Source organism: Thunnus albacares, chromosome 6 (genome assembly GCF_914725855.1).
Source record: "Thunnus albacares chromosome 6, fThuAlb1.1, whole genome shotgun sequence".
Classification (NCBI taxonomy): Eukaryota; Metazoa; Chordata; class Actinopteri; order Scombriformes; family Scombridae; genus Thunnus; species Thunnus albacares.
In genome coordinates this window covers 8,525,476-8,551,574 of record NC_058111.1, presented here as the reverse complement: position 1 = coordinate 8,551,574, position 26,099 = coordinate 8,525,476, and the positions used below count along the sequence as shown (strand labels likewise).

At 41.3% G+C, this 26,099-nt stretch overlaps 1 protein-coding gene across 6 annotated transcripts in view; it reads left to right on the top strand.

Annotated features, from left to right (window-relative positions):
• tenm4 (teneurin transmembrane protein 4) overlaps positions 1-26,099 on the top strand; it is a 159,084-nt gene extending 132,985 nt beyond the window's left edge. For all 6 annotated transcript variants that reach the window (XM_044354107.1, XM_044354105.1, XM_044354104.1 and 3 more), the window contains 7 exons: positions 283-1,160; positions 6,247-6,419; positions 10,259-10,494; positions 13,941-14,237; positions 15,471-17,085; positions 19,178-19,320; positions 23,159-26,099. In XM_044354107.1, coding sequence (XP_044210042.1) covers positions 283-1,160; positions 6,247-6,419; positions 10,259-10,494; positions 13,941-14,237; positions 15,471-17,085; positions 19,178-19,320; positions 23,159-23,917 — 4,101 coding nt within the window. In that variant the 3' untranslated portion in view covers positions 23,918-26,099. The remainder of the gene's footprint in view (positions 1-282; positions 1,161-6,246; positions 6,420-10,258; positions 10,495-13,940; positions 14,238-15,470; positions 17,086-19,177; positions 19,321-23,158) is intronic.

The window sequence follows — 26,099 nt, the reverse complement described above, 5'->3', positions numbered from 1 at the left end:
AATCATGTTTTTGTGTTTTCACTTTTAACGCTACACCAGCTGCTATTTTCCTCCTTATCAGATAATAAATCGTTTAAAAATATGTGTTTCCTCCCAGCGTAAGCTATGAGATAGTCCAGCTTTTTTTCACAGCAGCCTATCTTTTTTGTAAGTGGTTTTCAATGATTCTTCCCTTGAGGGATTGTTTCCCTCTGATAAAGTGGAAAATTTGTGGATCAATAAGAGTTTGGTTTGTTTTTTGTGACCTGAAGCTGATATTTTTGGTGTGTTTTTCCCTCTTAGGTGCGTCTTGAGTGGCCCACAGACCTGGCAGTGAGTCCCATGGACAACTCCCTGTATGTCCTGGACAACAACGTAGTACTCCAGATCTCAGAAAATCACCAAGTCCGTATTGTAGCTGGCCGGCCCATGCACTGCCAAGTGCCTGGAATTGACCATTTCCTCATGAGCAAAGTGGCCATCCATGCCACCCTGGAGTCTGCCAATGCCCTAGCTGTGTCCCATAATGGCATTTTGTACATCGCTGAGTCAGATGAAAAGAAAATAAACAGAGTACGACAGGTGTCCACCAATGGAGAGATCTCTCTGGTTGCAGGGGCACCTAGCGGCTGTGACTGCAAGAATGATGCTAACTGTGATTGTTACTCTGGAGATGAAGGCTATGCCAAGGATGCTAAGCTGAATGCACCCTCTTCCTTGGCAGTGTGCCCAGATGGAGAGCTTTATATTGCGGATCTGGGCAACATTCGTATCCGCTATGTGCGTAAAAACAAGCCCTATCTGAATCCCCTCAGCATGTATGAGGTATCCTCTCCCATTAATGATGAACTCTATCTATTTGACTCCAACGGCAGCCACATTTTCACTCAAAGTCTGACTACAGGAGACCACCTCTACAATCTGACCTACACAGGAGCAGGAGATCTGAGCAGCATTACTGATAAGAACAAAAACATAGTGACCATCAGACGAGACACCACAGGAATGCCTCTGTGGCTGATGGTCCCTGATGGACAGACATTCTGGTTCACCATTGGTACCAACAATGCCCTGAAATCTGTCGCTGCTCAGGGTCAAGAACAGGCTGTAATGACCTACCATGGAAGCTCAGGACTTCTAGCAACTAAGACGAATGAAAATGGATGGACAACCTTCTATGAGTAAGTAATATTAAAAGAGTATTCCACTGATAAAGCATTGCACTCCTATAACATTGTGTGATTAGCAATGGACAGTTAAAAAAGGATAGAAATTGATGTAGCAGAACTAGAGATTTCTAGAGATTCTTCTTCCTTGTCAAAACCTGGCGGCTATATTACACACAATGGAACTCAACCATTGACAGTTCAGTCAGAGATTCAGGTATTTTATGCTAGTATCTGCTAATGCAGCCTTGAGCCGCTAGCTTCAAGCAGATATCAGGATATCAGCCGGGTATGCAGGTCTGGTTACCTTACTCCACATACTCAGATGTTTTTAATTTTCAAACTTAGTCTTGCAGTCTTCAGCTCCAACAGATGTTGTGTCCAGTGAAATCACTTAAGACAATTTATCAGACTTCCCTCAGGAACCACAAAAAGGCCTTATACAGCTTTTTTCACATGCAGTATCACTCCCCAAGACCTGTAAACAGAATTTGATGTGTAAAATTGGCTGAGTTCCCCTTTCAGAAACATTTGCAAAACACCTCTTGTACTCTATGCAATATGTATAATTATAATTCTTAAACAGAGTCTGTCTGTCTGATGCTGTCTGTGCCAGTTGAGCTGATTATAGATTACTGCTTCACCCCAAAGAGCAACTAAATAGATCTGTTAAATCTCTTAAATCCAGTACACAGTTTGCACAAAGTAATTTCTGGAATAGCTGAACTGGAAGCTATTTATTTGCCAAATGCTATGGTGCTTTAGTGAGTGAATGTTAAGGGCATTATGAGAGTTCAAGAGCTCTTTGACATCTGAGTTTGGTATTTTGGCATATGATCTACCTTCTTATGTCTCGACGTCTATGTCACTCAGAATACAAGACCTGTGGAAGTATGGGTATAATCCTATTTGCTGTTATCATACCAAATAGGATTACTGGATGATATGTTACTCATCTGCACCCTTGCTTGTAGTGACAGACTACAGACCATTGCATGTTTGGAGTCGTTTACTACAGGAACAACATATATCTGCTGGCAAGCTCATTTTACCCGTAGGACTGTGACAAGGCTTGGCAATATAAGCATAATAGAATAGCCAGAGGTGGTAATTGATTCAGGCAAACCACACATTGTGAGGAAACAATTGAAAACACTCCCACATGCTGCAGCATTTGAGCTTAGGATTTCATGTTCTTGTGACTTCTATGAAGCAATCTGTCCCTTAGCTTAATATACTGTACCAAGGGATATTGTGCTAACTGGAAGTCATTCCAAAAAGTGTGATTAAGCAGATTGGCTGGTCAGACATCTGTTATACCTCGCTGGAGGAATATAACACTGACACATAATCAGATGCTCTGATTTATCTGATCAGACATTTATCACCTGTTTTTGATTTGGTTGTCATCTGAGATGGTTGTACTGAAAAAAACAATGCAGTGAAAATGGCACTACTGCAGCCATGCAGAGGGATTTCTCAAGGTAGGGTGAATTGCCCACGGCTTCAACGAATCCTGTGGGTGGTTTGAATTCTGAATTATCTCTCTTTGACTTTCTGTAAAATGGCAGCTGTCATTATCAGGTTTGAGAATACTCTTCCCTATTATGTAATGAAAAGACAGAGATAGTATAGCGTCAGTGACACAAAGGGCTTTTGTAAGATGAAATACAAACAATGGAACTATGCTTCCGAACACATAAAATAAGTGTGGCATCTTCAAGATGTTGACATTACACATTTATTGTTTCATAACAGTAACTTTTTACTTGTATCTTCATATGTATAACTGGGTTTTGGAGTAACCAATTTCTGTATTTGCACATTTGATTACACAAAAACTTACCCTGGTTTTGTAAAAATCAAATATAACAATTAAGCTAATCTAAAAGAAGTAAGGGTCTGGAGGTGTTCCAGGCACGTCCAATTGCCAGAACACGCTGGAGGGACTACATATCTCTTTTGGCCTGGGAACGCCTTGGGATCCCCCAGGAGGAGCTGGAGGGCGTCGCCGGGGTGAAGGCTGTCTGGGATTTCTTACTCAGTCTGATGGCACTGTGACCCAGTCCTGTATAAGCGGCAGAAAATGAATGGATGGATAGATGGATGGATTAAAGAGATAAGAATACTGTGAAATGTGCAAAAAGTATTCTAGAAGTGGGTAATTCTTTACTAGCACATCCATCAGCTTGAGTGAGACAATGTGTGCAAACATATAAAATAATCAAATTGATGTTCAGTGAACACCAAGGCGATGTAGTTGTTGTTGATGTAGATGAAAATACACATTTGTTTAAGCCTGCAATACATAAATAGCCAGATGCCAGTTTCCTACCATTTATCGTGGCATGTTAAAGATACATTGTTACCTACTAACACAACAAAATGCAAATGAGTGGGCAGTTTGGACTTGTTAATTTCCTCTTAAAACATGCATGTCGACAGAGTGTACAAATTACTGTCTGTCTGTTTTTAAAACGTGATTATATATTTGGACATACACTAAGGATACAATTAAGAAAAGCAATTGTTCCGTTTCCAGTTTCTCATTTGCAAATTAAACAACTTCATGTTTACCTGCAAGCAAGTCAGATCATCGATGTTTCATTTAAACCCAATAACGAGTGTTCGTTTTTCTTGAATAATTAGCTTTGAAGGTCACTTCACCACCTGAGGGTCCAAACCATAATTTGCTACCATCAGAATTGAAAAGGAATCTCCATTTATCTCTGTTCACCAAAATGCACTGCTAAACATTTTAACCATATTAATTAATGTGTACTGGAGAACAAAAGACATGTGCTACACAGCCTTTCTGTTGTAACCCGTGGCAACCTCAACTGCTCCAACATTTACTGTATAGGCAGATGCTCTGCTGACCTCCTAATGTTTTTGTTGTAATGATAAGTGCTTACGCTTAAGGGTTACTGTAAATCTATTAAATCATGTAGCATTCCGAAGGATGCCTAATTGTTCTCTAAGCCTCCAATTAATAGAGCAGGAAGGCTTTTCTGTATAGTAACAAATGTGTTTTAGCCACTGGGTTCAAGCAACTGTTCTCAAGTTGATTTAATACATCAATAATAACAGCTAAATCATGTAAAACAACTGTTAATGAACTTAAAGCAATCACTTTGCTGTTGCCCTTATGTTATTGTCTTCACAGTCATCAGTCAGATGTGTTCTGAAATTCTCAGGCAGCAAGAGGAAGTGAAAATATGAGAATAATTCAGAAGACTACTGAGATTAAAGATTAGGTATGCTGGAAGGGACACTGATATGAAGTGTCCAGCCTATTATTGGGCCCCAGCGTGAAAGGTCATAGAGCTAGCATGTGACACAGAGGTGATGCAATCTGAATAGACTTGTGGCCATCCAGGGGGGGAAAGCAGTCCTTTCCTTCTGCTGAGCACCCTTCCCCCAAATACCCCTCTTGTTCAGGGAAAGCAAGCTAATAGACAGCTGAGTTGAAGCAGGCTAGAGCCATTAGAGCTCAGTGTTGAAGCCCGAGGAATGGCTTTAGCTCAAGGCCCTAATTGAGACAGAGAGAGTCTGGGTCAGTGATCAAGCTGGGGCATGCAACGTTGCTGTAGAATGAGACTTCTGTCTTGTCTTGGACTCCTTTGTGCAGAGGTGAAGGCAAACAGGAACACTCTCCTTGCCTAATGAATTGAACAGTTAAAAGTGGTACAGTGCAGATAAGGTGGTAGCGGTAGAATGTGCTTTCCCTGCAAAAACTTTGAATCTATGATTAACACAGATAAAATGTGAGTAGTATCAAAAGAAATCAAATGCTTTAGATATAAATTACTCTGCTATTTAGTATTTCCTGAAGTAGAATACTTGGGATGAAATGCATCTATGAATCTCAGTCCCTAGTACAGTTGAGATCAGATAACATTTATCTCTTGGAGATGATTCCTCTCCCTCTCTTCTTTTCCATATTGGATATTTGAGATGGCAGCACAGAGGAAATATCCGTAAACCAGCACCCGGCATCTCATTTATTAGAGGCTTTATTATGGCAGGCAGCAACACCGAAGAGGGCTTTCCAATCTGTATTCAGTGTGCAGATAAAAGTCTTCTTTCTAAGTAATGTACCGTTCACTCACTCCCATTCTGGAACACTGGCAATCTGAAAGATTTCAAATTGTTCTATGCTGATGTGCTCTCAGAGCGAAATGAAACAATCTGGCCACTCATGTTCCTGTATGTGATGAACTGACTGATTTGTAGGCTAGAGAGATGCTGCATCTCTCCAAGGAGTCGCACCTCAGTGCTCCTATTTCATAGACTGTATAATGAGATTAGGTGATAACACTAATCTTTTAAGCTAATAAGCAGTTTTCCAAATGGGAAAAGGTGTGTGCTCTCACACCTTGGCCGTGACAGTTTTTCCTTGTAAATAGCTGAGTTTTGTTTTGAGTTTGTTTTTTTTGTTTTTTTTGTTTTTTCTATTGCATGATTTCCTTCTCTGAAAGTTACTCACAAACTGAATAGCATTTATACTAATGGACATTCACATCCTATTTGAAGAGTTAGAAAAGTCCACACTTGGTGAACTTGTCCGTGCACCCACTTTATATTCATAAAAAGCAAATTGCAGCAGACATTGCATACTTTTTAGAAGTTGTGTTGATTGTATTTCAGTGATTAAAGCTGATAGGTTTGAGTTTTATTACCTCAGGCTGCCAACATTGATGGATTTGCTGCTGTGTTTACTGCCAGTGTTGACACATTTCCACAATTTGTGATACCAAGAGGGAAATATCGGACTCTAACAAAAACTCCCAATTCCTACTTGTAATTACCACTAGAACAATTTATCCTAGACAATAACTCATATTCACAGTAAATCCAAGATGACAGAGTAACTCATTAGTCACATTTATGTGGCTACATGCATTTATGCATACCTGACCTGCATTTATAATTGTATGATTGCTTCCTTGTGATTTAACAAATCTCAACAAGACTCGGTCATTTTTTTTATGCCTCAGCACTGTTTATGATTCTGGTGTGGTGAAACTGTTTATACACAGTTTCAGATGACATGCCCCTCTTTGCCTTCTTTGGCTCACATCAATGTGTTTCTTTGTAGGTATGACAGTTATGGGCGTCTGACTAACGTCACTTACCCCACGGGCCGAGTGAGCAGCTACCGTACAGATGCCGACAGCTCAGTCCGTATCCAGACAGAGGGCTCCAACAAAGAGGATATCACCGTCACCACCAACCTGTCAGCCTCTGGCACCTTCTACACACTCATGCAGGGTGAGTGTCTTATAGCTCACAAGTGGAGCAGGTGATTTTTAAGGTTTTTTTTTTTTCCATGAAAGTGCCAAAACCTCAAGTTCACTTCATCAACAAACCTTTCTGTTTCTGGTATTATTTTAGTTATGATCAGATACTCGAAATATCCTAAAGCGGTTGATCCTGCACTGTATTATGCACACTTATTTGTTTGGGTATGTAATTTGTAGAAGGGATTCTTAAATATTTTAATTCGCTAATCGACATATTTAGACAGAGATATGACCTTGTCTCAGGGATTTCCATATGTACAGATTTTTGCTGCCAATGTACCATTCGAATGCCTGTGTATTGTACATGTACAATACCAAGTGTGAAAGTTAAACAAGATTAGAATCCCCACTTTATCATGGTGAAGGGTTTTGTATGCTCCTAGCTCCGTGGGTCCCCCAAGACCAATTGGTGTTAGGTAAGGAAGTAGACAATACTAAGCAGGGCCATCACTATATGGGCTAACCAACAGTTTTAAGTGGGACTATTTAGAATGATGTATGTGGATTATTCAGAACAACCACAACTTTGTTTCTGGACATAAATATAGGTGCTGAATTTTTTAAATGTCATTTTTCAGCGCTTTGAACTGTACAGACACCCCCATTTTACTGAGATGGAGGCTGAGGTTTCAGGGGCAGATATGTCAAAACCTGGGTAAATAAAACCACAACTAGATGTGAATTGCTGTCTCTCGGGGTAAATTAGACTTTTGGGGGGGTGAGAGGGGGGCGGGGGGCTGACCCTTAAATTAAGCGATTACTGTCCATAGCTTACTCACAGTAACATTTGTTGCTCCTTTGTTTTTTAGTAAACTGTGTAGTGCACCTCCCATTTACCAGAATGGAAACATATATTGATTTTCTGTCATATCACACAATTCATAAAACACAGTGGTGGTGACCCATGCAATATCCTCCAGGTTTACAAAATTTAGCCAGAGAGATGCAGACAGAGGGCAGACTGATGATGTGGCTCAGTCCACCGGATTTGTCTTACACACTTAGGCAATCTGATGTCCTGTTTTGTGCCTGACCACTTTATCGATTACCTGTTGATAGCTTTGAACTTTCCAGACCTACTTCAATTTTTTAAAAGACTGCCCCTCCCATACCCTCCCACTCTCTCACATTTGATTTAGATTTTAATGTGTCATCCACCTTCTGTCCCTACTGACTCATGGCTAAATGTGTCTGAAATAAAAGATGACTAGCTCTGGTTTCTGGTTTCTTTTCTGTTGCTCAGTGGACTGGTCACCTCCATGTTTTGACCTTGTCTCAGGCATCTGCTCGCAAGGAGAGTGGCGCCAGGAACTCTGCTGTTAATTAATTCACTATTGTCTTCTTTGTAAGCTTGCAACTGGGTGATCACATTACACATGAATGCACCGCCTTCAAGATTCCTCTCTGGTCATCTGGTTGTCTGTTTGTCCTTTTCTGGGTGAACCTCAACACACCTCAGGGTTGTTACTTATGTTGTTGCCATTATGTGAAATTGATGACTTCAAGATTCAAAACATTGAAGACAGATTTGAGGAAGCTTTAATGAAGCAAAGCCTGTTCAGGCACTCCAGCTCAAGTCACCATTTCATGCACATGGCATATTCCTCCCACTGCAACATACAATACCAGTCAAAAGTCTGGACACACTTTCTCATTCAAGTGAATGGGGAGGTGTGTCCAAACTTTTGACTGGTATTGTATATCCAAAGCACCCTCTTAATCATGGTTGTGTGCCTCTGCTGCCACTGTTCATGTAGCATTTCAAAAGCCCCATCTCCACCCCAGCATCTACCTGTAGGCTCTAGGTCTACCTTCCCCTGAGGCCAGAGTTAAAATTATGGCTCCCCACTCCCTGCTATGCTGTACGAGATCAGAGCCTAGATGCCAAACATTAATACTGTACATATTCTACATTTACATAATGATCTATTCCACCTGAGTGGGCTGACTGAATTGTTATTGTCTTTGAAACTGCAGTTAGTATTCAGGTAGCAACTCCAATCAGGTATTGATTCATCAGTCATTAGATAATGAAAAAGATAACATACAAAGGTACCAAACATACAAATGTTAAATTTAAATATATTTGAGTTGACATGTAAATAGTTGCATAGATATACAAGTGTTAGTACAATCATATTGGATTTGTACATATTAACCACCTGATAGATAAAATTATCAAATAGACTGAGGTTGGTTGAAGTCAAGCGTCTCTTTAATTCAAACACAAGCAACAGACACGGAGAGTACGCAGAGTCTCCGTGGAGAATTCTGAAAAAACAAAGGAAAGTCATTGGTATATATTGACGGCCTCGATGCCCTTGGGAGGCACCTTTAGTTGTTTACAGATTCCTTCTAACAGACCTAGACAAGGTTTTACAGAGCTCTCCCTTCCACATGATGACCATGATGTCCATATGACTATCATAGTGTTCCCCTCAAGGCCCTACCGCCAAATATATACATACATATGACCATACCTACTTAACTAATACATGGATTTTTCTATCACCACCGTATGCATATTGTAGTTACTAACTTAATAGATAGTTGTTTGTTTGGGTGTTTTTTACCTTTATTTATTTAGGGAAGTTTCACTGAGTGGAATCCCATCTGCCCATTTGACTGGGTAACACAGGAAATTTCGCCCTGTATTAAATAACTAATTTAGTTTTGTATTCTTCATTAAAAAAATATTTAAATTGTAATTGATAACAGAAAATGTTGAGCCTTAGCATGATGATCAGGTATACTGTTCCATTGTTTGTCTAGTAGGAAGACTACAGCCTCCTTAAATGGCATAGCAGGGCAGATCCCTCCTCTACTGGACTGTATGCATGCATGCATTAGCATGAACTCCCCAATTCAGCAGTTTCCAGCTTCATGTAGCCATGCAGGCTTCCTTTTGGTAGTGTCTGCCCTAGAGGCCTTTGGTCAACCCCTGAAGTGTCTGTATGATGGAGAGAGGTAAGGGCCAGTGCAAGGTCAGCCCTGCCTCCTCTGCCCATTTCTCTTATGTCAGCAGCAAAACAGAAAGAAAACGATACAAAACTCTGTATTCTTGATGTTTACTGTTGCTTCCTATGCAAAATAACAAAAGCCTCACAGCCACTTTAACCTGACATGTCAACACAAGGAAATTACAGGGTATGTGTTAATTTTTTCCCCGTTAAATGAAGTCAACTAATTAATGTAGTGTTTGACAAGCCATTAATTTTCCACTGTTCGTAATGAGAATAATATTCATCCTGGTCCCTGTCAGTCTACTGACAGGAGGCGAGAAGGAGGCATTCTCTGATGAATGTACATGAGATGCTCGGTGGAAACATTAGTCACTGGTCTGGATCTGGAACACAGGCTGTCATCACCTAGAGACAGGCTCAGATTTATCCATTTAGAATTTGTGTGTGTGCGTGTGTGTGTGTGTGTGTGTGTGTGTTTATCCGTGTGTGTTTCACTCTGCCTTCTCTATGGCTACAGGCAAGTTAGAAGCTTTGATAGTTTTCATTCCCCCATATCCTCCAGGCTGCTGCAATAGCTGTAAAACTTTACTTTACTGGTGCTGTGAAACCTCTCACTATTGATCTTTGTTGTCACAGACCCAACATTATCGCAGGGTTTCAGTTAAATACTGCTGCTAAAGGCTTTCTTTTTGCTGAGCAGCCATTTTAGGTCATTATGTTTGTGTCTCACCGAGATGAATATTAAATTAACTCCTCTTACATCAGCTACAAGAAGCTCAGATTATTTCTCCCCTTCTAACCCTAATCATTATCTTTTTCCCCTATGACCCCTCTACATCCTCAGATCAAGTTCGGAACAGCTACTTCATTGGTCTGGATGGCTCACTGCGCCTAGTGTTGGCCAATGGCATGGAGGTGTCCCTGCACACCGAGCCCCACCTTCTGGCTGGCACAGTCAACCCCACAGTCAGCAAGAGAAATGTCACCCTGGCCACAGACAACGGCCTTAACCTGGTGGAGTGGAGACAGAGGAAGGAGCAGGCTCGTGGACAGGTCACTGTGTATGGACGCAGATTAAGGGTAAGCATCCCGTCTCGCTAAAAGTGACTTGTGACACACTTAAAAAGGGCCACAAGGTGACTGTTTAAGGATAGATGGGAGAGAGGAAAATGTCTATCTCTCTAAAAATGGAATTGGATTTCTGCTACCTCCTTTTAAAGACTACACTCACTCTGCAATTTAGCCTTGACCGAAGGACTTTTTCATTCCTCGGTGTGAGGTGTAGGCTAGAAGATAGCAGCCCTGTTTACTGAAAGACTGTATTGGAGACCTATGGTCTGATCAACAACAATATCGGTGCATTGTCAAAAAACTAACCTCCTTAATCATTTCAGTGAGACTGAATAATTGGAATTTAATTTCAGAGAGCTAATAAGAATAAATCAATCTGTGTGTGTAAGATAAGCTTGCAAAGATGACACAGTTACAGACAGAATATCAACAGGTCCCTTTTCATAATGGAATAAAGACCCAGTGTCTGACCAAAAAGCATCTAGAATGACCCATTGGAAATTAGTATTAACACAGGGAGCACCGATAAAAAATTTATCCTGATTGATTGGCTGGTTTTGTTTTTCTTGGCTTTGTAAGACAAATAACAACTTTGGTTAAGTTGTCTTCCACATTCTCTGGAAGGCGACACAGCTAATGGGGAGGTGCCACTTTGTCTGTCATTGGCTGTTCATTTAATGGCCCTGTTGTCCCTTTGGAAGTGAAAGCTTCTAATGTATGTTACAGACAATGGCCCCAGGGGTGAGATAGGAAATGGGAGCAGCCTAATGGCAAGAACAGAGGGGATGAACAGAGCTGGAATCATTGAGCGACCTTGAGTGGCATGTCAAGTGATATTACGTGGGTGGCTGGGTGAGTGTGTGGTAGAGCGCGGGGGGGAGAATCTTGAGTAAAGAACAGAGGGATGCATGAGAAAGGGGCAAGCGATGCAACGGTGTTGCTCTGACTTCACAGATCTTTGTTGGGGCTGAGAATAGGAAAAGATGACAGAGGAAAACAAAAGCGTTTGGGTTGTGGTTGTCGGTGTTCCAGTTTGTTTCTCTGACTGTATTGGTTACACTGTGGAACTACGCGCGCATGTTTGTTGTGTTGTGTTTTTTGCTTGTCCTAAGGCTAAATGTGTCACTGATGGTGCTCAGTTTACCCCTTCCACAGAGACACATGCCACTCTGGCTTCACCCCTCCCTGCCACCCACAATGTTCATGATTTATGTTGCAGAGGCACAGTAACTCTGTTTCTCTCTATGGAAACAAACCCTCCTCTTTGATTGAGTAGTTTAAACGTATTGTAATGGGAGAACCCTTGTGGCTGCCACTCCAGCATATCAAAGATCTTCAACCACTTCAATCTGGAATTAAACACAGAGACAAGTTAATATCTCTGTATTGGCATTTTAGTATCTAGTATCTATCATCTATAATGTAGGGCTGTTTGTTCAAAAAAAATACCAGCCAGAAATAAAAAAAAAGACAGAATTCGTTTGTGTGAATAACATCAACAACATAACTGATGTTGTTGAAGAAAACAGTCATTATTGAATTAGTCATGACAACTGACAAAATCACTAAAAAATGACAGATTGAGATTGTCATTTGACACAAAAGTCATTGATATTGATTGAAAGATCAAATGTAGCTGTAATGTGTTATGTTGAGGACAATTTAGAGTGTAACACTGTAGGTCTAATGTACTATACCTGTCTTTTCTGTATCCACACATCTGTCCTTGGGATTTTCCTCTTACAGGTGATGTCCAATTTAAAATAATTCCTCTTGAGTGGGTTTCCATTCTCTCGGGATTGTGGGATCTCTGCTGTAACAGGTTTTTTTTTTTTTTTACCCTGTTGAGTCTCTGGCAAACCACATTCTGACATGAGGAACTTTCTCTCTGTCTCAAACCTTATTTCCTCAATACAATCTTTTTGGACAGGCACCATGCTGCCTATGAAAGAGTCTGAACTGTGTTCAGTGTTTCATGAAATGCCAGAGCAGGAGTCTCAGTCTAGGATTTCCAGTCACTTATCTTTAAGAATCTGTGTAGTTTAACAAACGACTGTCTAAAAGCTGTAGTAATTTCACTTTTGACAGTGCAGTTTGACACTTGTTATGCCAGTAGTTATAGGTAAAACAGAAGATAACTAATGTGAAGCCACCTGTCCTTATTCTTATGCCAGAGAGATCCACTGGAAGGGTGCCTCCCTCAGTCTTGGGGCCTAAATTACTTGTGCTGTTCCAAACCTTCATGGAACTGTGCTCTCCGTGAATCTGTTGCTTTTAGTATAAAGTAATCCTCTCAATTAGGTATCATTGACATTAATTGCCTCTGGTGTAATCGTCCCTTCACAGATGAGAGACCTAAGCATGCTTTTCTCAATGTGAGGTAGAAAAAAATAGGCTTCTCAGCAAGCCTCCTGTGGCCTGCTGTCTGGCATGTGCCTGGAAAGAAGCCTTTTCTCTCCAGGCTGCCTTAAGATGTTTTTAAGCTTTGCCAAGCATTTTACCAAGCCAATAACACACCTGAAGAAAGGCTGTGTATTTAATCAGAAAAAAAAACTTGATAAAAATACAGAATCATGGGGGTAGTTTTAATTAAAGCAAGAGACCTCTTCAACCACATTTTCTCAAATATCTCAGGTGGTGTTTCAAGTAGTGGTTTGTAGGGAGATTTGCTTCAACCTGCAACCTAAGTCCCTTTTCTCATCTTGATTTGATTCCTTATTCCTCTGTTGCTTCTGCTTACAGGCAAAGTCCTCTGACTGAGAAACATGATGGTAGGGCTGTTGGTTGATCCTTATTGTTGCAGCACCGGAGCTGCTTCTTAGACAAAGCCTGGCAGCAGCTTCGACTCTGTGTTGACCTGGACATGGCCTTAAGGATTACACTCTTCAGAGCAGTGTCTTTCTGCTCTGATCAAACTAAAACCAAGGGTCACTGTGTGCTGCTGTATGCATTCAAAGGAGGGTGAAAAAAAGTGTCATTTAAACAATGTTCTGAGTCACAAAGGAGAAGAATTGATTTTTTTCTCATCTTTTCCAATTTACGGAAATGGCTAAATAAAATGAGAGTCATCTGTGCTTGGTAATTCTTTTCAGAATGCGGGGAAAATGAATTTAATGATCAATGTGGCTCTAATGTTTCTTGCATGAATAGGCATACTCCCACTAAGACTCTGAATTTTTACACAAACAAAGAAGTATGGTAATTCTTATAATTTCATCACTTGAATGGCTCCTGCAGTCCTGAGATACAGCTCATCTGTTGTAATTAAAAGCAATGAAAAGAAGAATATAAAATAATCACTTTGTGATTAAAGCTCTCCACACAAGGTTCCACCTCAGAAGAGCAGTGCACCAATTCCCCTCAATCATTTCAACTTCCAAACATGTTTATGCTGAGTTGCTTGAGCTGCTGTGGTCAAAATAAATGTGTCTAAGTCCCTGCTTTCTCTCCTATAGGTTCATAACAGAAACCTGCTGTCATTGGACTTTGATCGAATCACCAGAACAGAAAAGGTTTACGATGACCACAGGAAGTTTACGTTACGGATCCACTATGACCATGCTGGGCGGCCTACACTGTGGGCACCAAGCAGTCGTCTGAATGGAGTCAATGTAACCTACTCCCCTGGAGGGCATGTGGCAGGTATCCAAAGAGGTACCATGTCCGTACGCATGGAGTATGACCAGAATGGCAGAATCACCTCCCAGATATTTGCTGATGGTAAATCCTGGAGCTACACTTACCTTGAGAAGGTACGAATTGTTGGTTCCATAGCTGACGGAACAGTTTTAAGATAGAAAAAAAAAATTTAATATACCGTAACAGCTGAAATACACCAGGCACAGATGCAGTGCATCACATAACGTGGGGCGGAGCAGGGTTTTCTCCCTGCTACACCAACTCTGTCTCCATCACTGCATGCATATTTAGTTTTGCCAAGTGATAATACAGTTGGTTATGCTAGGTCTGGAAGCCAAGGCTATATTAACTGGTACTGAATTAATTAACTACAGGATCACGGATACACATTGATTTGACTGATTTATTTTAATGAGTAATGTAAAAAAAAAAAAACCACAAGGTTGCACTAATGCATCATATTGCCTCTGGTACAATTAAGTATTTATTTGAATAATTTTCAAACAGATTGTACTTGTTTTTTACACAGTTCTATGTAGTTTTTACTTGTTGGAGGGCCACATAGCCGCACGTAGAAAAAAAAAGTAGACCAGCCGCACAAAAATAGAGATGAGCTGTTCGACACCTGCGTAGGTGAGCAACGCTTCCATGGTCAATGTAGCAGCTTCAGTTGATTATAATGGACACTATGTGCTATGGTTGTTCTGCAATAGATGTGGTGCTCTGTGTCAGTGCCCAGTGTATTTTTGCCATAAGATGGTAGGGACATGTACAGATAAACTGTGGAGGTGTATTTGTGTAAGACCCTTGATGGGAGATTTTAGACTGGAGTTAAAAGTTAACCTGTACTCCAATAGTGTTTGCGCTGCTTTATCAGGCTCTAGCACAGATATCAGCAGAAATGTAATTAAAATCTGTCTGGTGCACTGCAGACATTATACTTTGTTACTGTAGTCTGACAGCAATGTTCAACCTGAAATAGCTCTGATGAGAAGAACACTGAAATGTCACTTTCTACTCACTAATTGAAGGCAAGATTGTTGGGGAGAGGGTAAAGAGCTGCAATTCTCCGGCTTAGACATGTAATATGATAATGGCAACCAGTCACCTTGTTAATAGTCCGTAGTGAATTTTTCTGAAACCTCTAAGTGCTGAGATGCCAGCAGCCTGTTGTGACAGCCTTATAACTCATTTAAAGACATAATTTATTGGTTTAAGAAGGCCACAAATGGAAGTGGTAGTAGTTGGTAGTGCTAGTGGTTGTACATCTTGAAAATGACACTTAAATGTAATAAATCTTACGCTGTATTGAAATTACTGAAAGAATACTCCTCTTCTCTTTACAGTCCATGGTACTGCTGCTTTATAGCCAAAGGCAGTATATCTTTGAATTTGACAAAAACGACCGACTGTCGTCTGTGACCATGCCTAACGTGGCAAGGCAGACCCTGGAGACCTCCCGCTCCATTGGCTACTACAGAAACACCTACCGCCCTCCTGAAGGTAACGCTTCAGTGCTCCAGGATTATAGTGAGGAAGGCCAGTTGCTGCAGACCACCTACCTGGGCACAGGCCGCAGGGTCATCTACAAATATGGCAAGCTTGCCAAGCTGCTGGAGATTCTGTATGACACCACACGCATCGGCTTCTCCTATGACGAAGTGGCAGGCATGCTGAAGACAGTCAACCTGCAGAGTGAGGGCTTCACCTGCACCATCCGCTACCGTCAGATTGGCCCACTGATTGACAGGCAGATTTTCAGATTCAGTGAAGAAGGCATGGTCAACGCCAGATTTGACTATGTTTATGACAACAGTTTCCGTGTCACTAGCATGCAGGCTGTCATTAATGAAACACCGCTACCAATTGACTTGTATCGCTATGATGATGTGTCTGGCAAAACAGAGCAGTTTGGCAAATTTGGAGTAATCTATTATGACATAAATCAAATTATCACCACTGCAGTGATGACCCACACCAAACACTTTGATGCTTATGGCCGGGTGAAGGAGGTCCAATATGAAATCTTTCGCTCACTCATGTACTGGATGATGGTGCAGTATGACAATATGGGACGTGTGGTGGCCAAGGAGCTGAAAGTCGGCCCTTATGCCAACACCACACGGTACACGTATGAGTATGATGCTGATGGTCAACTCCAGGTGGTGTCCATCAACGACAAGCCTCTGTGGAGGTACAGCTATGACCTGAATGGCAACTTGCACCTCCTTAGCCCTGGCAACAGTGCACGTCTAACGCCATTACGCTATGACATCAGAGACCGCATTACTCGCTTGGGAGATGTCCAGTACAGGATGGATGAGGATGGTTTCCTCAAGCAGCGAGGGAATGACTACTTCGAGTACAACTCAGCTGGTCTGCTGGTTAAGGTGTACAACAAAGTGAGCGGTTGGAGCATCAGATACCGTTATGATGGCCTAGGCAGGAGGGTGTCCAGCAGGAGCAGCATGGGCCACCACTTGCAATTCTTCTATGCTGACTTGTCTAGCCCCACTCGGGTCACCCATATGTACAACCACTCTAGCTCCGAGATCGCCTCGCTTTACTATGACCTGCAGGGACACCTGTTCGCCATGGAGCTAAGCAGTGGGGATGAGTTCTATGTGGCCTGTGATAACATAGGCACCCCTCTGGCTGTGTTCAGTGGCTCAGGCCTCATGATCAAGCAGGTGCTTCACACGGCATTCGGAGAGGTTTACCTTGACACCAACCCCAGCTTCCAGCTCATAATTGGCTACCAGGGAGGCCTATATGAGCCTCTCAGCAGACTGGTCCACATGGGCCGAAGGGACTATGATGTTCTTGCTGGCCGCTGGACAACACCTGACCATGACATCTGGAAACGTCTCAACAGCAACCACATCGTGCCATTCAACTTGTATATGTTCAAGAATAACAATCCTCTCAGCAACAATGAAGAGATAAAGTGCTACATGACTGGTATGTTTACTTTAACAGACCTATGTTTTACAAAGGTGTGTGTTTGCTTTACAGAATACTATTCTAATACTATTCTAATATTTGTCTACCTAACCCTCCCTCTCAGAGAACAACAGCTGTAGTAAGTTTGGGTTCAAAGCAATTCCATTTGATTGCAATGGTGTCCCAGAGTCACAGCAAGAAAAAAAAGTGTAAAAAAGTCTCAAAACATCTATATATACTTCTTAAACCATAGTTATGTAACTGAATATAGATAGCACTGTTGACAGATGTTAAGTGAGTCCCGCTAGAGCAATCAATAATGTATATACATTTTTTATGGTGCTAAAATTACACGTGTGGGGTGGGGAGGAGGGCCCTATATCTCGACCCTCGTTCTTGTGTGAAACTGCTATTGCTTGCAGTGCAGCAAACAATACTCATTTCCAGGTTTCTCTGTCAAATTTGGTTTGTTTTTAAACAACAAGCCACAAATCGAAGAAAAGACCATGCCAAAATTACTCTGAAAAGCTGCATGCTATGGGGGTTTTTAAGAGCTTCCTCACTGGGACACTGAGGTTGTTTTTCTGCCCTGGCATGCACGTGTGTGTGCGTGTGTGTGTGTGTGTGTGTTTGTGTACGTGCGTGTGTGTGTGTGTGTGTGTGTGTATGTGCGTGTGCCCAGTGGCTATCGTTTTGAAAGTGCTCAAAGGGAACAATGCTGAACGGCAAAGCCCCTCTGTTGTTGAACACTCAGGTCCCTTCCTAGAAATATCACATCAGTCTGTGTTGTTTTGTGGTAGGGAGGAGGTAAATGGCAGTGAAAGCACCCCAGTGGAGAAGGAGAGCACAATGGATCCATTGAAACCTTAGCCAGGGCCGGTTGTATCAACCTCTGTGGCTGGAAGAAAAACAACATTGTTAAGGACACTCAGTGGATACTCTGTGGTTAAACCAATTGGCTTCAGCCAGATTTCATTAACAAATAGGGGATTTGTTTAATTCACAATGTTATTCTGCATTATATTTAATCAATAAATCTTATAGTGACTATGAAATAATGCATTTTTTACCCTTTATCCTTAATTAATTCACCTGTAGACAATACGGAGAGACAAAATAGTCGCTTTTTGTATAGGTGGAGGCTAGTCTTTTACAAAGCCATTTAACCACCTGCCAAACAGAAAGGCGTTCAGCTTCACCATCCACCATTAGGGGCTGACTGGCATTTGAATGCTAAGCAGACTGTTAGATATATTGTAGTAGGTCTGCCTCAGTTGTGATTGATGGCGCTGACATTTCCATTCCTTTCACTAAATTACCAGGGTTTTTTCATTGTCCTCAAACAAATTCTTATTTAAAAAAGCTTTGTCAGGTGCGACAATGTGGCAATGCCAATCTTTGACAAACTTGCCCCCCAAGTGTCACAGCAATAATTCTGCTGTCCGTAACAAACACATTGAAGGGGGCAAGAAACAAATGGCTCAGATTCAACAGGCTTTGCTTCCAGTCATGTTTGTAGCCTGCTCTGTGATATTCTGAATTAATGACAACTTATCACAGAGGATGGCAGTAGCACCTATAACCACAGTGCTGGTGGCCGCTATTAGATGAACCACATTATCATGATTGCATGGATTTGAATCCCGGACACGTCACATTCCTCTTTTTCAGCATCTCGTTATAGAAAAAGAATTATAGCTGAAGAACCCGCTGAGTCTTCAAAATATCTCGAAGTCTCGGCTGCTTTGAAATGACAAGAAATTACAGTATATAATTATCAGCACAGCAGACGCTCTCAGATGTCACTTGCTGTTTCTGGGACCCAGCTGTGTGTCATTAATGTGGCACCTGCAAGAGTGGACATGAATCATTGCCAGCATCTCGAGTGTTTATTATAGCTTGTCCACTTTCACAAACAAATCAAGTGCTCAGACCAAGTGAGGAGCATTTCAAGGAGACAGCCACTTGACTGCAGAATGTCAAACGGTTAAAATACAAAAATCAATTCTTATTGTTTTGTTTGGTTTCTCTGCAGTCAGAAATGATTGCATCTATTTAGATAACAGAATACGTATGGCACTGTTTGACTGTGTGGATCCTTTCTCTGTAGATGTGAACAGCTGGTTGGTGACCTTCGGCTTCCAACTGTACAATGTCATCCCTGGCTATCGCAAACCAAACACAGACACCATGGAGCCATCCTACGAGTTAGTCCGCACCCAGATCAAGACACAAGAGTGGGATAGCACCAAGGTAAACCAATCACTCTAAACTTTTCCACCTTATACCTTACCACAGATCACCCTCTTCCACTTCTGCTCCCCTCCTTTTTGACATCATTAGCAAATAGACATGCTCTGTGTAGCCAGACTCCCAGAGGAGCTGCCAGCTATCAGGCCAAAACACGGCCCAGTGAGCCAGATCCCAGCCCCTAGTCCTCATCTTGGGGAATGGGGTCAGGCTAAACAGCTCTTGTAATTGTCCTGCCATTAGGGAAATTCACTCTCCATTCCCTCCACCACTGGCCATTGATTTCATCTCAGTCTTACACCCTTAGCCAAGGTCTGAGAAGTAGTAGACATGCTCTGATTCCCGCATTTATCAGCCCTTTTAAGTTGCCTCAACTCACCTGAATTATTGAAGAGGCCACTGTTGTTGTCTTGGGTTTTGTTACAGCTAGACTAGTGAATGCCACCCATTAGGTGGCCAGATTCATGTCAAGTGACACTCTGGCTGCTACCTAAACTCAGTTGGCATTTGTTGTTATAAAAATGTGTTCTCATCTATTTGAAAGCCTAAAAGCTACTGGGATGTTAAAATACAAGGTTATCTTAATCTGTGACCTCTGATCTGACCAACCATCCATAATAAGCCGGCAGACCATCCAGGTACTGTAATCAGAGAAAGCAGTGATCTGAAAATATGCTGTAATACTTGGGAATTTAAAGCATTTGAACAAAAAATTGAAAACAAAGACAATGTCCCAATGTCCTCCATTTTGTATCCTCATTAATTTCAGATTAATTTTTTTCTGCCTGTGATATTGGATATAAATACTGTATATCCATTCTAATGTGCTTTACAGTGTATGCATTTAAAATCATGAAAGGAATTTCAGTATTACTCTTGACATTCCAGCAGACCTTGATCAATTACAAAGGAAATGAAACACTTATCATGGTTATTTTACAGGTTATATACAAAGGCAAAATCATAACATTAGAAATACCAGTAATGACCTCATCTAGCATAGACCACACTGGGAGGGTTACTGTCAAAGCCCCCTCGGACTAACACAAGCATGCTTCTAGTGTCTTACACTGTATAGAGAAGCTCTGAATTCACCCAAGGTACCAATTTATGAAGGAGATGCAATAGAGGAAATATCTAATTGAATCCAAAGTCATCCCAGCTATTTCCATGTCAAATAGTTCAGAGTAGATAAGATGGAATGGTGTTGTAGATTAGAAAGAATAAATGCAGTACTCTTTTTTTTCAGACATACTGTTGCAATTCTGCTGTCAGTTCTCATCACCTCAGACCTCATAATTTAATCAACACATTCAAATGCCAGGAAATCATTTTTTTTTTTCAAACTGACTTAATATGTTTAATTGCTGAGTAAATCACACTCTGTGTGGTGTTTCACTTTTGGGTCAGATTCTGGTTTTTAAAGAGGGTAAGCCCACCACAGCGACTGAAAATATTGCATTGCATATGTTTTTTTACTATAAATTTCTTGGAGGCAGTTTTGATAGAAGGACTTTATCGACGTTAAAATGAAATATGAGTCATATATTAAGCTATATATTCAGTTTGTCTATTCTTACTTTTTTCTGAAACACTCAATAGAAGTAGGTCCATTTGAGAAATTATATCACTGAAAGCTAGTTTTCCATCTAGAAATGCAGCCTTTCAAGTGTCTTCTTAAGAATACCCATGGTAGACTCTAACATCTCTAAAAATCTGAGGCTTTAAATAACAAAGTTAGCCTAGATTTGAAGCTTTTACTCATGCTTGTGTGGGAGCGCTTCCTTCAGCACACCTCAGGAGTATGTACTGTAAATGATATGTAAGGAAAGATTGAGATAATTAGACTTTACCCTGTGTATGAGTCATGATATTCTTATCTAGAATTCCTGCTTCAAAAATGGTGTTCTGGGCTTGTTAATGCCATGTTGATCCTCACTGCAGATGGCCAGACCAGCCTAATTAAATGTAGGGTTCTTTGAAGCATAAATATAGCTTTAAAACTACATGTGGTATGTCCTGTACACTTGGCATTTTATTTTATTTTATTTTATACAGGAGAAAAGTATGCCTGCCTTTCTATCTCTTTTTATTTAAGCCCCTATTTGGCCACGCTGCTGAAGCCACACACAGATTGAAAAATACTGTGGAGGACCAGACAGATGAGGTTTGTGCTGCACAGGGCTTGATCTCTCTTTCTGGGTTGTGCTGTAGGCTGATTGCACCCCATGCTATGTGAATGATGCCTCTCTGGTAGTGTCCCGGGAGGGTATTTCAGTAAAGTAGAGGACATTTTCCCCTTTCCGCCCTCCGCCCCTGGGACAGCTGACCGGGTCACACTGTTGGTACGGTAAACAAACATGGAGTGGCATGGTGTGAAGTGTCCCCTGAGGCCATCACTCCCAAGGGGCCCAACAACACAGCTGCCCCTTCCCCCGCACATGTTTCCTCTGCATGCAGGATCTGATGCGATGTCATGTCAAAGACCAGCCAGATATGCTAGTTACTGCAGCCTGCACTACTCTCCTCATCCCCTCCCAAAACCGCAGCCTATAGCCACCCTCTAACAGGGGCACAGGAAGACAGAATTAGAAACTGTCAGGAGGACTTTGGATGTGACCGGTTGACAAAAACTCCTCAGGACGCTCACAGCCTTACCTAGGGCGATAGCAAGAAGGCACAGTTTGAGAGCCTTTTTGTTGCTGCTCAGACCCGTTCAGGCAGCTGTCTCACTGTGTGTTGGCCAACTTCCATTTCATATTACTCTCTTCATTTTAACATCTCCCTTTTCTTCCTGAGGAGTATCTCTTGTCAAGTACTATTAGGACAAAATATTAATTTTGGCTGAAGGGAATATGGTATCTATACAAAGCTTTGATCCCTTAAGGAATGAGATATATACACTAGTTACTAAGAGACTCCTGTTTCATATTTGGCACAGCATGGCTGTCAGAAGACAGTAATTTCACCCTTTTTCAAAATATCATGCCTGTCACAAATGATCAGAGAGATTTGCATTTGCTGACAAACACCTCTGCCCCTACCTTGACTATGTGTGATACATTCACAGCTTCAAAGCATCATGGATTTGACATGGATGGTTTGCCATTGATAAGGAATGTGAGGGAATTACATCATTATTTCTATATGTAATGTACTGAAGATTTTTAATCAAGTAAGAATGTGGATATTTTTAATACCAAATGTAAGCTTTTATTTTTACACCTTCCAATAGATTCAATTTATCATGAAATGAATGTGATGACACCATTGGCGTTTTAAATCCAGACCACTGCAACAGACCTCCAGGAAATAACGTATGATAGAACTTTGATAAAACTAGTTCTTAAGCAAAACAGCATTGGTTGCTTGTAGGGTTTTGTATTGTTTTTTTTCCTGCAGGTATCACAGGGATCCAGATCATGTATTTTTTAGTTGTTTTTTTCCATCACATTAATACATGAACAAATTACAATAGGTGTGGAATCATCCTCATTCAGTCATATGCGTTAACATGAAAAAGAATGGCTTATACTCTGTAGTGTATAAATGTTTGAAGTGGTTATGAAACGATATGAATCTCAATTTTGGAAAAATCGGGAGCATCTGCAAGCAGACAGTACTGCCTAGTCCCCACAGTAGGATGAGGATATGAAACTTACACTAGAGGTTTCAAGCCAAGGTGTGAGGAAATCAGAAGTTTTGGTAAATAGTATGTACTGTAGAAGAACATCTTCAGACAAACAATTGAGTGATATTGTGTCAATCCATTTCTTGCTCAGGGTATGTTGTATGCTTTGGGGGGTTTGTGTGACTAACCAGAAATGTTCTTTCTTTGCAGTCTTTACTGGGTGTTCAGTGTGAAGTTCAGAGGCAGCTGAAGGCCTTTGTGAAGCTGGAGCGCTTCGGCCAGATCTACAGAGCCAAAAGTGCCGGTTGTCCTCAGACCGAAGACAAGAAGAAATTTGCCTCTGGTGGCTCCATCTTCGGAAAGGGGGTGAAGTTCGCTATCCGAGATGGTCGCATCGGCACCGACATCATCAGCTTAGCCAACGAGGACGGGCGTCGCATGGCTGCGGTTCTGAACGATGCATTCTATCTTGAAGACCTCCACTTCACTATCGCTGGAGTGGACACCCACTATTTTGTCAAACTGGGCTCAGTGGAGGGAGACCTGTCCCTCATTGGGATGACGGTGGGCCGCCGCACACTAGAAACCGGTGTCAATGTGACGGTGTCTCAGGTCAACACTGTTCTCAATAGCAGGACTAGGCGCATTACTGACATCCAGCTCCAGTATGGCGCGCTGTGTCTGAATACGCGTTACGGCAGCAGTGTGGATGAGGAGAAAGCTCGTGTGTTGGAGCTGGCCCGACAGAGAGCTGTCGCCCAGGCTTGGGCACGTGAGCGCCAGAGACTGAGGGATGGAGAGGAGGGCTCGCGAACCTGGACTGAGGGAGAGAAGCAACAGCTCCTGGGCTCAGGGAAGGTGCAGGGCTATGACGGATACTACGTGGTTTCAGTTGACCAGTACCCTGAGCTGGCAGACAGTGTCAACAACATTCATTTCATGAGACAGAGCGAAATGGGCCGAAGGTGACATGAACACGAGGCTCTGGAGTGACAGACTCAGATGTAGGACATGGGACTTCTTGCCAAAGACAGTTGTGTACATGACCACTTTCTTTTTCTTTGACTGTGCTCAACTTGGTTTTTAATATACGGAAAAAGAAAATAAAACATGGTTGCAATCAGTTGCACTGTATTAATAGAAGAGTGTCCTTCTCCTTTTGAAGATTCTTTAACAGTCTTTGCCCTCCAAGTGCGGCTGCTAGAGGATGAAAATTTGCGATGTCTGTGACTTATTTTTGTGACTCCATTTCCTCGTCCCTGTTGGTGATTCTGTTCAAAGGAACCCAAGAGGAGTATTGGTAATGCATTATGTTCACTGGCTCACCCTGCTGCCAGACTTGCAGATTGTTATTCACAAGCTTGCTCCATTCTGCCTTTTCTGCGCCTCAGCCAAGGAGATTCCTTCTCTTTTAATCACTTCTTTTTTATACTTGAAACCCTCATAGCCCCAGTCATCCATAAATAATGAGAGAGATTTCTGTTGGCGGTAGAGCCCTTCATCAAAACCCCAGCTCAACTTGTCAAAGCACCTTCATTTGTGTGATGTCTTGTAATTTTTTAAGAGGAGGCTTGATACTCATCCGTGGTCTTAGCTTGGAAGGCTTCAGCGCACCCTGACTGTGCATGTTGATGGCCTTCCTTATGAACTACAAAATTAGCAAAACTGCTTAATCAAGCTTAAATTGTATGGTAAAGCCAACAAAGGGATATGAGGTCACTTTTTTATTTTGTGTGCATTTTTTCTTTTCAAAGGAAGAAAATGAAAACAGAATAAATTGTTCTCTGCTCCTTTTTATTTGACTGTGGTCAGACAACTCGATTATGAAAATAGAGAAGAGCCAACCCTGTAAGAAAATACTGTGGATTAATGTCTGTATTACACAACAAAGGGTATTTTACAGGAATGGTTTTGAATTACGTTTTAGTTTTGTTTTATAAATAGCTATATGAATTAACAGTATAACAAATGTGAACTTAAAAAATGTGAACTATTGTCCCTTTTATTGTTAATTGTTGTACTTGAACAATACTTAAGGGTGTTTCAACACATGGAATAAACTATGAAAGGTGGTTTAGTTAAATCAGTTACTGTGTTTTTAATTAGACCAACAACTTTTTACTCATCTCAATTACATATGAAAGGCAGTGTTTGTTTATCAATGAGCTTTAGTCAGTATTCCTCACCACAGTGTCCGATGAAATAAAGCTTGGGATGAAAATATTTTTAAAAAGTGAGACTACAAGGATGGTTAAAGAAACCAGTCTCGTCAGTGATACATACTACATTAATATATTGGCTGCTGAGATAGATAGGCTTTGCATTGTATTGTGGGTGAGATGAAAGATACAAATTGCCTTTGCCCTAAGGGCTGCCCGCAGGTCAACATCGAAAGTGCTTTCACTCTCCAGAATAGGGCTCCACTTGGTCCCATGGCTGGTTGAAATGCGTTAGACCTGCAGGTGTACTAGTTCCCGTTTACAGACTAAAGGTCGTCAATACACGACAACCTTGGAAATGGACACATTCTAGCTCCTATATCTCCATGTCCTCCTCAATGGGGACGGCAAAGGACAATTTACATCTGCTCATTTGAAAATGTCATGTGAAAACTCAAGTCAAGACTATTTTGGAAATTGTGTCATTGAGTTGACTTCTGGTACTTTTTGAACTATGCCAAGCCACTGCACACGCTTGACTTTCTTATCGTTTTTCCATCAAACACATGAACTTGTTTATGTGTGTAGGGGTTGTGGGAGCATGATTGAGTGTCTCAATCTGTACAAACGTTAAAACAAACAGTACACAAATTTTTTTCTGCTGTTGGTTGATTCAGTGAGGTTTTGTTTCCAAAAAAATATGTATGTTCAACATAATATGAATGAAGGATATTTGCATTGTGGAATATTGCACTGAGAACTGTTCGTCATAAGCGTCATAAGACTGTATCTTTTTCTAAAGTTTTGGACTCATTTTGAGTTTTGGTTTGTTCTCAACACTGTGTTTTTAAGGCTTCTCTTTGACCATGTAAATATGAAGACATCAAAGTAAGCTGTAAATAAAATGCAAATGTAGATACCTCTTAGAGCTACATCAGTGACCCTGTGTAGTCTTAAGGTAGAAAAAAAATAAAGGGAATATTTTGTGTTTA